At 44.3% G+C, this 13,598-nt stretch overlaps 1 protein-coding gene across 1 annotated transcript in view; it reads right to left on the reverse strand.

Moving 5' to 3' along the window:
- The window catches only part of DNAH9 (dynein axonemal heavy chain 9), a 165,968-nt gene that overhangs the window by 148,197 nt on the left and 4,173 nt on the right, over positions 1 to 13,598 (reverse strand). The window contains exons 5-13 of the mRNA XM_088535859.1: positions 12,328 to 12,539; positions 11,882 to 12,115; positions 9,684 to 9,851; positions 8,365 to 8,481; positions 7,260 to 7,410; positions 6,128 to 6,242; positions 4,098 to 4,166; positions 2,647 to 2,773; positions 1,126 to 1,381 (exon numbers count right to left, since the gene is read on the reverse strand). Coding sequence (XP_088391985.1) covers positions 1,126 to 1,381; positions 2,647 to 2,773; positions 4,098 to 4,166; positions 6,128 to 6,242; positions 7,260 to 7,410; positions 8,365 to 8,481; positions 9,684 to 9,851; positions 11,882 to 12,115; positions 12,328 to 12,539 — 1,449 coding nt within the window. The remainder of the gene's footprint in view (positions 1 to 1,125; positions 1,382 to 2,646; positions 2,774 to 4,097; positions 4,167 to 6,127; positions 6,243 to 7,259; positions 7,411 to 8,364; positions 8,482 to 9,683; positions 9,852 to 11,881; positions 12,116 to 12,327; positions 12,540 to 13,598) is intronic.

The raw sequence follows: 13,598 nt of genomic DNA on the forward strand, positions 1-13,598 counted from the left end.
CACTTCTGCTTTCGTTTCATGTATTTCTTGCCCATAACTAACGCAAAAGACTTATGTCCACTGACAGTGCAGCTTCCTGTCCTGAGCCACTTTTAGCTTCTTCCTACCCCAACAAGCCATAGTATGGACAGCCACAGGCTCTGCTTTCCCCAACACCAGCTCTGGGGGCACATTCAGACCAGGCTGTTGGTTCCTGCTCCCCTCTATTCAGGCTCCATCTGCCTCTTTCTACTACAGGAGAGGACACAACAGGGGAGATGAACACAGCAGTCTGGGCACCCCTGTCCCAGTTGCTAGAATGGGGACCTGAACACACAGTCTTAATGCCTGGGCTGCATCTGTGCCAGGCACAAATGAGGACTGCACTTAGATTCAGGGAACCTGGGACTTTGCTGCAAGAAAATCATTTCTATTATGCAATGCAGTCATCTGAACTCAGCCCTGAGATTTTTTCTTTGCAAATCCCCAAGAGGCAACTTTTGTTCCTGTACTGCTGCAAGACTGATGATAGAAACATATATGCAACTGGTGAGCAGTCTGCTTTTACCAAGAGGAAACAAACTGTCTTTGCTCTGCTTTGCAATTGAAAATGATGAAGCAAAAACACTACTCAAAGTCAAGGTGCATAAAACCCACTCCCATTGTCGTATTTCATTCTCTGACAAAGATCTGATCTCTGATAAAGATAAGGCCAGAGATTCCCACTCCCAACACAACTGGACAAGCAAGCAGTGGCCTTGGGGACACGGGCAAGGGGTGGCAACACAGGCAGCCTGCAGAAGCCACGAGCAGTGGCTTCAAACCCTAGCCTTGCTGGCTCTTGCAAAACCAACTCTCAACAGCTGCACTGCTTGCAAGGCCAACTTCTCCTCCCCTACAAATCCAGGCTTAACCTGGAGGGAGCAGGACTCCTGTCCACTATTCCAGCAGAGGAAGGGAATGGGAAAGAAGCAGGAAGGCTTGGGGTTGCCATTCACCTTCCTGGTATTGGTTCTGCTGGCAAGTTACCTGCCCATCTGGGAAGCATCTGTCCACCTGGGAATGAGGCAATGAAAGTTTGGTACCCAGGGGCATTTGACAAGACCTACGTGAACGTCTGTCTGCTCTAACACAATATTAACTCACCCTCCATCTGCCAGTTCAGCGTTTCTTCTGCTTCTTTCAGCTTCAAGTCAATATCCAGCAGCTGCCTCTGTATTAGAGGATATTCAACCTCCAGGACTATCTTCAGGATCTTGTTGTATCTGTTCACCATCAGCTCCAAGTTTGCCACCATCTGCCGGTACAATTCCTTGGAGGAATAGATTTCTGCTGCTGTTGGTGGGATGCTTCCCATCTGCCTGCTGGACAGGTAACTCACTTCTCTCAGCACTGAAACCAGCTGCAGAAACACAGCAGAGAGCTGAATATGGGACAAATCATCCCCTTTTATCTGACAGACACTCCGACCAATTCTGAATGTTTTATGGTTTTCAAGAGCAATAACTTTCTGCTGCTTTATTCAAAGCAACATGCTCTGAAAAAAGAAAAAATCTCTAAGTCTACAGTGCCTTTTGTTGATCTCTGCCTCTGGTTTTCTTTCTGATTAAAGACAGTTTGCATGTGGACTCTGGCCCTTTCAACCATCATCACCAGCAAAAATGAAAGTCTATCACAGATACGGAGCAATCATGGAGCCTACAGCTCCTGACAAGGAGAGCTTTGTGAACAGTTTTCTACAGAAAGATAGGATAGATCAGAGTCCAGTTTGGTTGATTTGCTGCTGTTGATTGGTATTAAAAAAATATGGCCCCAACTTGAGAGAAGACTCGAATCCTCCTGCTTCAGCAAATCCAGCTTCTGTTTGATATTGCTCCCAGCCCAAACAAAGCCACTCACAACAAGTGCACATATGAGTCATGAGACTGGATTTGAACAGGTTATTAAATTATAAAACTAGTATAACTTGGTTCCTGCAACAAAGGGGAATAGTGAGCCCTTTCGATATGATATACAGCCTCTGAGACTAAAAGCATTTGCTCACTTTAATGGCTAGTAATTTAAAGTGCTCCTGGAACTGCACATGTTCATAGATTGATAAAAATGTGGTACAATGTGTGGGAAAGAGCAGGGGTGAACACCACCTCAGGCTGCAGCTGAGTGTGGGATGCAGGTCAATGAAAATCCACTTTCTTTCAGGTTGGCAGATTTTATCAGTTCTTCCTGTGAAGATCTGGGTAAGAAAGCACTGTGATCCTGTCCCTTTCATGCACTTTGATCCTTTTTCCCAGCTCCTATTTTGCCTAAGAAACTGAAGAAGCTACAAGCATGAAAACTGGGTGAAACAGTGTATGCATGGAGTGAATGGGGACCTTTGTCACTGTCCTTCCAAGGAGCGCAGTGACCCCAGGGACAGACAGGTCCTTTTGAAACTGAACTGCACCGCCTGATGCTAGCCAAAATTTAACACCCAAGAGAACGGGCTGAGATCTGCAGAAAACACAATTCCTTTGAAAGGAAGGAGGCAAGTGGATGAAGGGGAGAGGAGAAGCCAATGGACTGAGGGAGCAAGAGGGCAAATGAGATAAATATAAGTCTTCAGTACGCCTTCAGGAAGTCTACATTCAGGTACATGTAATGGGAAAGCTAATTGTCAGGAGAGTTTACCTGGGGATCAAAGTTGACTGCTATGAGTTTGGTCTCTGGATCTCGTCGGATGAGTGGCTGAGTGAGGTTGTACTGTGATTTTTCAGAGACTGTCTGGGACCAGTCCTCATAGAGCTTTTCCTGATACCTACCACCAAAAAAACAAGCATCCACCATGCATCAACTGAGCCAGCAGACACGTGTGTGTAATAAATGAAAAATCAAGCCCATTTCTGAGAGGTGAGGAACACGAAAGAATATCAAAAACGTGTTCATGCCTTTTCCACAGATAACACAACTCCAGACAAACATCCAAAAAACAGAGACAGCATCAAGTCAGGAATGCAAAGATCATTCAGGTACCATTTGTAGCAGAGGATTGATTTAGAAACAGGCTTGCAAAAATATTTGTCCCAAGGCAGTAAATAAGCACCCTAGTGTGGATTTCTGAAGTGTCTAAGCAGGTCAGGCCCCTAAACACATACAAGTCACAGGGATATAGCTGAGGCTAGAAGTGCAGATGCCCTCAGTGCTCTTAGAGTCAGTGCAGAGGGACAATTCAGCTCTGGGATGACTCAGTCACACTGTTGGGGACTAAAATTCAGAGGACTGAACTCGTGTTGAGATCTCAAAGGTTGAGGACAGTTAGGGGTCCCTTCCACCCAAATGACAAAATCACTTCTGAATCATTATGGCATCCGAGCACTTTGGAAATATTATCTAGAAAAAACACCTATGCTGGAATCCTTGCACCTCTGCTGCAACCTCACATTTGCTATTGCTGTAATACCTTCCACTGTTGTTATGTTCCTGACAATAATCCCTTTTAAAAAATCTACATCATAATTACTCAGCCTTTTTTTGATAATTAAGAGCAGAACTTTCTGTGCCTGCCCTGTGATATCTAGGAGTCAAGTAGATGCATCAGTTCCCTTCGCTGCCCATGGAGAACAGGCACATGTAGATATTTCCTCCCTGAGGATGTGTCCATTTCCCAAGGGTAACAAGGAAGGCTCAGGGCAACCGGTTCAGATTTAACATCAGACTTTAAGATACTCAGTCAGGGAAAAGCAAACACCACTTCAAAGCATGGAAAATGTGCATTACAGCCACTGGAAACACACTTTGTGAAGGAGCACAAGCAGGCTGGGAGGCCGGGCACAGAGGCAGGTCAGTGCTAGAGCAATGTTTTTCACACTCCACATGAAATCAACCCAGGTTTTGCCATATTATAGGCTACCAGTGTACATGACAGCTTCTGTACCCAGCAGAAATTTCTATTGAAGTTTTTCCTAGGCTGTATGGCACCCATTCATTCCACTGTGACATATGGCAAAAGGATTGCTACTCGTCCCTCAGGAAAGTCCTTCTAGCCTAGAAAAGAGACACTCCTAGGCCTTGGACTGGTAAATGTGCTGGAAGATTTAGTAGGAGAGAACATTATTTTACACAGTCTTGCCTGAGGCACTTACCTTTTGAGCAACTGGAGCATTTCTTCATACTTCTCCACCACTCTTCTTCCTTCATCAGAGTCCAGGCAGCTGGTAGCACAGCAGACAAGTTCAGCATTAGGTAGTCCATGGAAATGGGAGTTCAGGTCTGTGGGTTGTCTTTATCCTTTCCCAAGATCACCCCCCATAGGAGAGATTAACTGTCTCAAGACCTTGCACTTCACTTACCTCTGTCATTGCACTGGAAAACATTTCACTGTACAGAGTCTATTGGGTTTAACTAGCTTTTCTCATGTGTTCATAGAGCAACCTGCAAACAGGAACTAAATACTGGGGGGAAGAGGGAGTCATGCTAGTGCAGGAATATTGACCTCTAGCAGGCCTAATGCTGTGAGTTGCACATTATTTTTGCACAGAATATGGCAATCTCTATTTGCCCAACCGTACTTCCTAAGTTCAAGAAATGTTCAAAAGGAAGCAGCATGTGGTGCTGGATTCATGCCCCTCAAACTGTAGGAGTAGGGAAGAACAAAGACCTCCCACATTCCGAGAACAAGAGGCCCAGACATGCAGTCCTGTACAACTGGGTCTGCACCCAGAGAGCCAGTTAGCCACAAGGGCAATTTTTCTCTAATTTCTTCTACAGTTTCCCAGATTTTCCCCAAAATAGTTCTTGATTTTGTAAGATATTTTGATGGAACCCTTCACTAACACAAACAAAGCCTAGCAAATTCCCAGTTGACGTAAAGGATCCTTTGCATCAACTAAAAACTGAACTGAAAGCACAGGGAATGCTTGCACAATCACCACTGAGCAACATGGTTGGTTTAGAAGAAGTTCTGATCAAAGTCTCTGGAAATAAATAGGTTTTTATACCATCCCCAACAGAAACACCTTCTTTTTCCCTTTTTAATCCTCTTCCCCTTTCAAGTCGCACATAGGAAACATCATCACGTCACCACTGCTGCTGGGCAGGTTATTAACTGCTCTAAGCAGAGGGAAGAAAATCAATGCAAAATGCAGATCTGGGTCCTTCATGGTTTAAAAAATTTGCTATTCAAATTCAAACAGGACACGATACCTTGGGCTCTCTTTTGGGGACAATCCAAGGGCTTCTCTCATTGCACAGATGTCAATATCGCTGCCGAATAACAGCATATCCAAAGACATTTACATAACAATAATACACAGTGCGGGAGGACTAGAACTATTGCACAGCAGTGGAGATGGCTCATTTCGGCAGACATCAAAAATATGAGGATCTATTTATTGGCAATCCCCTTGGGCACAATTAAAGCTATTTCTGCAAGCTACAAGATGTGGTCCCTGGACTGTCTTCAGCTATCCCACTAACTACAACATTGCTTTGCTGGAAGGGCTTTTACAGGCTGTCTCATGAACGCTAAAAGCCCATTCGTGGCACCACCAAATGGGGAAGCTGCAAATACGTGGCTGTACCTCTCTCATATGACCCACAATAACAAACACTCAGGTGATAAAAGTTCCCCAGAACTTTTTGCTTTCCCTGCTCTTTGCAGATCGCTCCTTTGCTTGCTGCTCAGGTACCAGCCAAGGCCAGATCTATTCAAAGACTTGGAAACCCGCTCACCTCCCTTGTTCCACCTTAGACAAGTCCAATCCCGCAGGTCTGAGCCCTTCAGAGCTTGAATGATGCTGGAATCAGGGCTTATAGCCCTGCTGCTTCCAGGGAGGTCCTGGACCACACGCTAAATGGTGTCAGAGTGGGAAAAGGTACAGAATCTCTTTCAGTCACAAGCTAAGGCTACATCTGAAAACTGAATAGATCACATTCTATCCTGTTGTCTTTCTTAACTACTTTAAAACAAATGCAATTAATGAGTTTCTTAAAAAAAATAATACATGGAAGCTAAAAGGTGCAAATGCAATCACTTCAATCACTTCACAGCTCTTTCACTGCGAGCTACTTTGCATGTAACCACTGGATAATGCTCAGCACAGAAGGAAGATCAGATTGATCAGTAAAAAGATATCAACGGGGTCATAAAGCAAACTTAGCTGTGGACACGCACAGGTGTGTGATGTGCCTGAAGTGCCCGAACGGCACCTGGATCCGCGCTCGCAGCTCCTGAGCCCAGCCCAGCGCTCCAGCTACCAGGGGCATGTTCCTGTGCACAGGGGGGGCTCCTGTGGACATGGAAACAGCATTTGAGGCATTTGACAAAACACTGCACATCCAGCCCCAAGAGACACCGAGTTATCTGCAAAGAACTGTGGTGATTTCCCAGCTCCCTTTGTGCAACCAGGCACGTGCTATACTGATAGAGGTCGGCCACCAGGGCAAGGTTCCTAGTGCCTTTGGGCCTGAGAACGGAGACAAGATTCAGCTTGAAGGAGAAGCACCGCGCATGTTAGAAATGGAGCTGTTCCAGAGGCATAGGATACACCCCCTGCTTCCCACAAACAGTTTAAGGGACTTCTGGATCAGAAGCTTGTTCAGATCATCTTGCATCACACCCACATAATAAACTCATCTCAGATTCATAGTCAATGAGAGACTCCTCTTCCATGAATCTCTCCATTCCCTTTTTTGACTTGTACTGGTTCTACCACTGCTGCCTCTTCTGGACCTTTTCCAATTTCAGTACAGTCTGAGGTGGGTGACCAGGCTACTGTTCAAAAACATTCTCCTCATCATCATATGGGAAGAGTCCACCCATTACCTCCTTCCTGTGCCAGTGTTCATAGGAAATCACAAGCCTGGAAAAGGAAAACCTTCACTACAACCTCCTGCTAGCACATTTGGTATTTACATCGTTACAAAGGAAACTCTAGCAATTCATATTTGGGAACACGTGAGTGGCTTTGCAGGTCCCATAGGTTATTAGAGGCAGCATGCAAATGCGAAGAAAAACCTTCCTTCCCAGTTTTGCTGGGGGTAAAACTCAGCATGTATCTTCATTCCCCGCCACTTGACATGCAGACACATAAAAAAAGCACTTTTTCTCCCAACAGATTATTTGTTCTACTATTAAGAACAGAGAGTTTTCTCAGTCATTACCATTTCCACTAGGATCTGACAGTGGCTAAAAAGGTTTGCAAATTGGGAGGTTTGGGATTCTCATGAAAAAGCAAATCATGTTGCCAAAAATTCAACTAACTTCTATTTTCTCTAAAATCATTTTCTCATAAAGTGCTTCCTACCCAACTCCAGCTCTGCCTGGATATGCCTGGAGTAGATCAATCCAGCATCATCTAAGGCCCTGTCGAACATGCTGATGAGTTCAGGATATTTGTCAGCAGCATCTGCAGCTATTACTGGTCGCTCCAAAAGGCTTCCAAACATGTCCAGCAACTGAGGTGACCAAGCAGGAGAAGAAAGAAAGAAAAAAAATAAAATAAGATCACAACCCCAATTTCCACCAAGAAACCCATCTCACTAGAATTTTTCTCACTAACTCAGAGGTTTTGATACTATCTGCAATGAGGATCAGTTTGGAATGCGGATACCTCTTTTCTTTACTCTATTTTTTTTAAGCCTTGCTCTTTAACACAGAGTTTCTCAGACTTTCTCTGGGAGGAGAACCATATCCCTATAGCCATTTTTGAAATATCTCACAATTTTTTATTACAAAAAAGTAATAAAGATAATTGCTGTCATTCTCTAGTCTCCTCTACAAACACTTTTGTTGAGAATTTTATTCTGAAAAGATGCTAAAAATTTCTTAATTTTTCCCCAAACTAGATTTACTAGTAAACAAAATGGCCTTATTTATAGAGAAACCTGAGTTTCGAAAATTTAACCATGTCCATTTGGCATTAACAGTAACGCCTGATTTTTTTTTTTTTTACATCATTTCTCACCAGCAAGTCCTAGGAAAAATGGTAATTTTTTCCAATTCACAAACAAATGAAACTCCTTGTAACTCAAAGCATTATTTGGGATATTTCCTCAATTACTTTATTTATTTTAAAAGTTGAACAAGGGTCCATTTTGTACCTTAACAGGGAGAGCAGAAATACTCCCTATGCTTTCAGCAAACATCCTGCTGCCAGCTCAGTGGCTTGACAGTGCATGAGGGCCCATGGGCCCATATATCACTGACCAAGAGCAGTCTAAACACTACAGCTCTCACTGACCTGGCCATCCCACTCAGCAAACACCCCCAGTTCACAAGCAGCCAGTGTGCCTGTTGCTACACCACCAGGCTGGACCTGCTCGATACGGTCATCACAGAGCAAAGCAGTCAGCACTCTGATTTTCCTTTTGCAAAAGGGAAGAGATAGATACAAATCAATAGATACAAACCTTGAAGGCATGCTCCAAGTCTGAGGCGTCATCAAAAGCCTGGGTGAAGATAGTTGCCAGCCTTCGGTCCATATCTTCTACTTTCTTCTGGAAGTCAAAGGCATCTTGCTCAAACTCCTACGGAGAGGCAAAACAGTGAGACGTGAGGCTGCAGAACATAACCACTGGTGTCCTCTTCATCCGCAGATTCCTTCTGTTCTCCATTGTGAAGGAGAAGAAACTTCCATGGCCACTCTTTAGCTACCACAATGTGATACAGGCCTATTGCTTTCCTGCCGGGCTGTTCCCTTTGGTCCCATGGGTTTTGCTCAGCATGAAGAGTACTGACTTCGGCCTCAAGGTAGGCTGGATTATGCTTTTTCCAGCATGGTCTGAACACTACAGGCATCGTCCAGAAATCCCACAGGTGCTCCTTCTGAGCTACAAACACAACCTGCTTTCAAACCAAACGAGGTATTGTAAGTAATCAGGAAATGACAAGGCAACTTCCACTGTCTTCTGGCACTGTTGTTCTTGCCTCTATTGCTCTAATTTCTTTGAAGTTTAAGGAAAAAAAAATCTAAGTTATCTAAGTTATTTTTTTCTAAAAAACATGAGACAAAGACAAGGGAGACAAACCCCTTCAGAATTACAATTACCACCCTTCCTTCACAGTCTTCTCAGGCTAAACAGCTCAGAGTCAAAACCCAGATTAGGATTTTCCATAAAGCCAGGGGCTCATTGACTATGCTCTGCATGGCACATGCTGGTTTGAGCATCAGGGACCTGGACAGCCACTGAGCTATGAATGGAGGACTGGAAATATTCCTTTAATAATAAAAATAACATTTAAAAATCAGAGTCCCTGAATGCTGGGAGCACCAGATGTCATATGTGCAACTAGGCAAGAGCAAACACAGCCCCTGGAGATTACTTGAATCAGCTGTCATCAGGCAACCTAGGCACTCACAGCAGGAAAATGAGGAGAACAGATGTTGGTAGAGCTCTCACACACAAGCACGCATCATGCGTAGTGAAAGCCTGGGCAAAAGGCATGGAAATCCAAGTTTCCCAGATGTACTGTTCTAGGATTCTGAACTACCAAGACAAATGATAGATATGGATCTGCAACAACTCCTAAATCTCTGCCAGAAAGACCAACAGCTCCCTTTCCCCTAAAGGGACAGATCAGATCATAGCAAAGGAGGGAGGGACTAGCAAAAAAAAAAAAAAAAAAAAAAAAAACAATAAAAAGATAGCAGGACAGCAAGTGAGCTGGGAATCTCTGCTCTGAAAACATGCACATGACGTTGGCATTTCTGCAGAGCAGTCCCACCTACCGTATTGGTCAGGTCAAGACAGTCATAGGTTCGTTCCACAAACACGTTGTACGCCTCCTGGAATTCCTCATACATGCTCAGGACCTGCTGGCTCAGGGCTTTTCCTTTAATCCCACTGAACTCAATCTTCTCCAGTTTCATCAGGTCCAAGGCAGTAGCGAGCAGATCCTTCAAAGCCCATTGAGAAATACATAAGTCAAGATGTTGACCAAAGACGATGACAACAGTAGTCACAAGGAAAACTACAGCAGAGCCGAATGGCACAAGCAGGAAGAGCAGAGCAAGATCCTGCCTGTCATGGGCTCCCTCATAACTCAAAGGACAACCCCAAAAGCAGAACAAAGCAGATATGGAGTTTTACAGCCAAACAGGGTGTGTTTTGTGAGTGTCAGTGCCTCTAGTATAGGGAAAGGGAGGCTGGTTCTTTGTTTAAAAAACTCAGGACTGCCCCTGCTCGGATTTGCAGATGCTCTTCTGAGGCATCCAACCTTCAGTGCTGCCCTGAAAGGCTCCAGACACGTGTGAAGATGCAGGGCACTACCAGGTCCCACCAAGGACAGCCTCACCAGAAACAGCCATTAAGCCAACTGAACAACCACTTGCAAGTGCTCTGGCAGCTAAATGATTGCTGCTCTGAGAACTCTCCCACATTTCTGTGAGTATATGGTGCTATCAGGGAGCTGACGCAGCCAAACAGCAGATTTATAGCAGACGTGGAACTTGAAATAGTGAGATAAAGTGAGGGAAAGAGACTCTGCTCTCTCTCCATGGTTATGGGCTAGCTGTGCACATGCATAAGCAGGGCCTTGGCGCAATTTCTTTTCAAAATGAAAACAAATGTGCCTATACTATTTTGAAAGAAAACATTCATTTTAACAAATACTTGGTAAGGTAAAAGTAACAATGCAGAGATAACAGTTACCCCTTTCTCCTGGAAAGAAGAAGGAGGTGGAAAAGAGACAGAGAAGGGCAGACGTTTTCCTCATTAAAAGGCTGGCATGTGCTATGCTATTAGTTATTATTTACAGCTCATTCCACAGCCCCCTCCAGGCTTTCACTCTGAATGCACAAACTGCAGCCTTCCCCTGTGTCTGAAGGTGTGGGATAGTCATGGGAGCAGGATGTGCATATTGACAAAAAGCATATTATTTGCAGCTCTGTGCCTGGCTATTTATTTATTTATTATTATTCATAATATCTAAGCAATGAGCAGTCAGCCCCAGAGTTTTTGCAGTTACAGTGGCATTACAGTTACAAGTGCATTATTACTTTGCCCCTCATTTTTCTCAGGATGACCTGCAGTTACTTGTGTGTCTATTTATATTCCTATCTGCACTGGGCAGCATAATTCGGTTTACTGCACACCAGTGCTTATTGGAAACCATTCCTCTGAATAGCTTTAAAACAGACATCAGTCATGATGGTTTTCTACACAGCTAATTAAATACTGCATAAAAATATTCTGTGTGCTTCAACCGGTAAAAATTTCTGTTCCACAGCCCAGTAGAAGAGAGGGAGCAAAACAGCTTGGATGTTCTTTGAAACAGTCAAGAGCCAAGAGGACATATGCTCATTATCTTGTGATCTGACAGGCCAGGAACATGTCAATAAAAGAAAGAAATCCACTTGGTGTGGATGAATTACAGCATTAACTGTGTAACAGAAAACAGATATAAACACGCTTATAAGGCTTGTTCCACACTTTTTGCCTCTAGACACAGGGACACACATAGTGTAAGGCGAACATGGAGAACATAGATGCATGTGGGCTGACCAATGCACTTCAGACCTGCTCTCTGCAGACCTACATCATATCCTATTTAAGAAGTATCAGTCACCAGAGCCAGGAGTCTGGTGAGCACGATGCAACCCAGAGCTAGACCTTGGTGAACAGGGACATCCCTGAGCCACAATATCCAAGTTGGACAGAGCACGAGGAAGTGAAAGGGTGAATCGACAGGTTCCTTCTCAGGCCCATGTGGAGCAGCCAAGCTGTGTCCTGCCTCAAGGGCAGACGTTCTCCAGGGCAGGTTTGTCCAAAGCACACAGAACACCTCTCAGGGGGCAGCAGGAAACCTATCAGCAAAGAAAAAGGCCAGATCGTGCAGCTTTGGTCAAACATTCAGGACGGGGATATGCAAGCAAGTGAACTGTGGGTGCAGAGCCCTCTTGAAGGTTTGCAGTGACTAAATTCTCACCTTTACCATCTGCAGTCTGCCAAGAAAGCTGTCCAACCTTGCAAAAACCATGGCAGAGTAGAAATGCCATTCCTTCACTTCTTGGCCTGGTTTATAGTATGTGTGAAGAGTTTCCCTTCTCTCTTGAAATGCCTCTTTGAACTCATTCAGGATGTCAAGCACCAGCTGCACTTTGCCCAAGCTTTCTTCCATATCCCCTTTCAGAAGGTCTTCTGGGCTCAGGTACACCAGGGCCTGGAGCAGCAAAATCAGACCTAAGGCACCTCTATCATCACACAAAACAAAGGCTTTTCATGCTGGACATCTTTTAACCTGCTTGTCACCCCTTCAAACCACTTCAAATCAAATTCACTACCACTTTGCTGGGGAAGGACTGGACAAGCAGGAGAAAAGGAGGTTCTTTCATGGAGCTTTTGTGGACAAATATAGACCACACTGGAACACACCTGCTGAATAAGAAGGTTGCAGATTTCCTGGAGCAGCACTATTATCCGCTCAGGTATGTTGTAGTGCATGGAGGTGACCCAGATTAAACACACCACGTGGAGCAGAGGAACCAGGAAAGGCTTCACCTCACTGAACTCAACACTCTCTATGTTTGCCAAGTACCGCTGGAGAGGCATCAGGTGCAGGTTAATGTCCTCAGCTTCAGCCAAAGCTGTGTTAAAAATAAATAAATAAATAAAAGGTAAATTGGTTAAGATCCACTGAGCTGTGATTTGCCAGGTTATTGACAGGGCTGCGGCCTCAGCCTTGCCTGACAGAAGAGTGTGTTGCAAGGCAAACAGTCCTGATGAGTATAAAAGCATAATCAAATACTTGTAAGGTGATAAAATACCTTCAAGGTTATGCATGAGGGCGGGAAACAAACTGACAGAATGGCTAAGGAAAGGGCAACAAGTTTCTAGGCGCTGACCAGGAGAAGTAGCAGGGAAAACCGAGCCTAGTTCTCAAAACAAAAACAAGAAAGAACAGCTTTGTGAGAGGAGCAGGAGAGATCTGTGAATGCCCAGAGCTGGGACAGGGATCTGCAGAGCCCAGAATTGCTGAACAGTGCTGAGATGTGCCCTGCAGCAGAGTGAATACAGCGCTGTCACCGCTACTAGCAGACTACAGGCCTTGGACTAACTTAGCAAGAGAGGCTTAGGGACCTGTCAGGGTTTGTGCAACTTGTCTTGGCCTGAGCTTATTTTAGCTTGGTTTTAGCTAAACCAGCCCATTGCCCAAAGCACAGATGATAATGGTATCATTTGTCCTGGCTTTAACAGCACAGCTGCCCAACGTAAGGTGACTTATGTCCGATTAGTATAAAGCTGCACTTTAGTTTTGTGCAGCTGTGTGGTTTTACCTTGAAGAAATTGCATTGCCTATTGCAAATAAAAAAGATGATATTACTTTTAATAGAGGAGCATTTTTAAGGTAGAGTTTTGCTTTGCCAAAAGGCAAAACACTAAAAAAAAAAAAAAAAAAAAAATCCTTTCTTATAACTCTCCTTATTAGTGAGAAAAAAAAGAAAGAAATTCTAACTCTCAATATGTGGGGAGATGATTCTTTAACTTTCCTGTGTAGATGAACTCTCTCATTGAATCACAGCAGAATGATAAAATAGGCAGAGAGGAGAGCAGGTCTGTTGATCCATGCTACCCTCTAGAGGACATTCACTGCACGTGGATTTCTGCAAAATCTCTTGCAAAAAGTGGCAACACGATCATGATCT

Source organism: Tinamus guttatus, unplaced genomic scaffold, assembly GCF_059628265.1.
Source record: "Tinamus guttatus ecotype Peru unplaced genomic scaffold, ASM5962826v1 Tinamus_guttatus_pri_ptg000649l, whole genome shotgun sequence".
Taxonomy (NCBI): Eukaryota; Metazoa; Chordata; class Aves; order Tinamiformes; family Tinamidae; genus Tinamus; species Tinamus guttatus.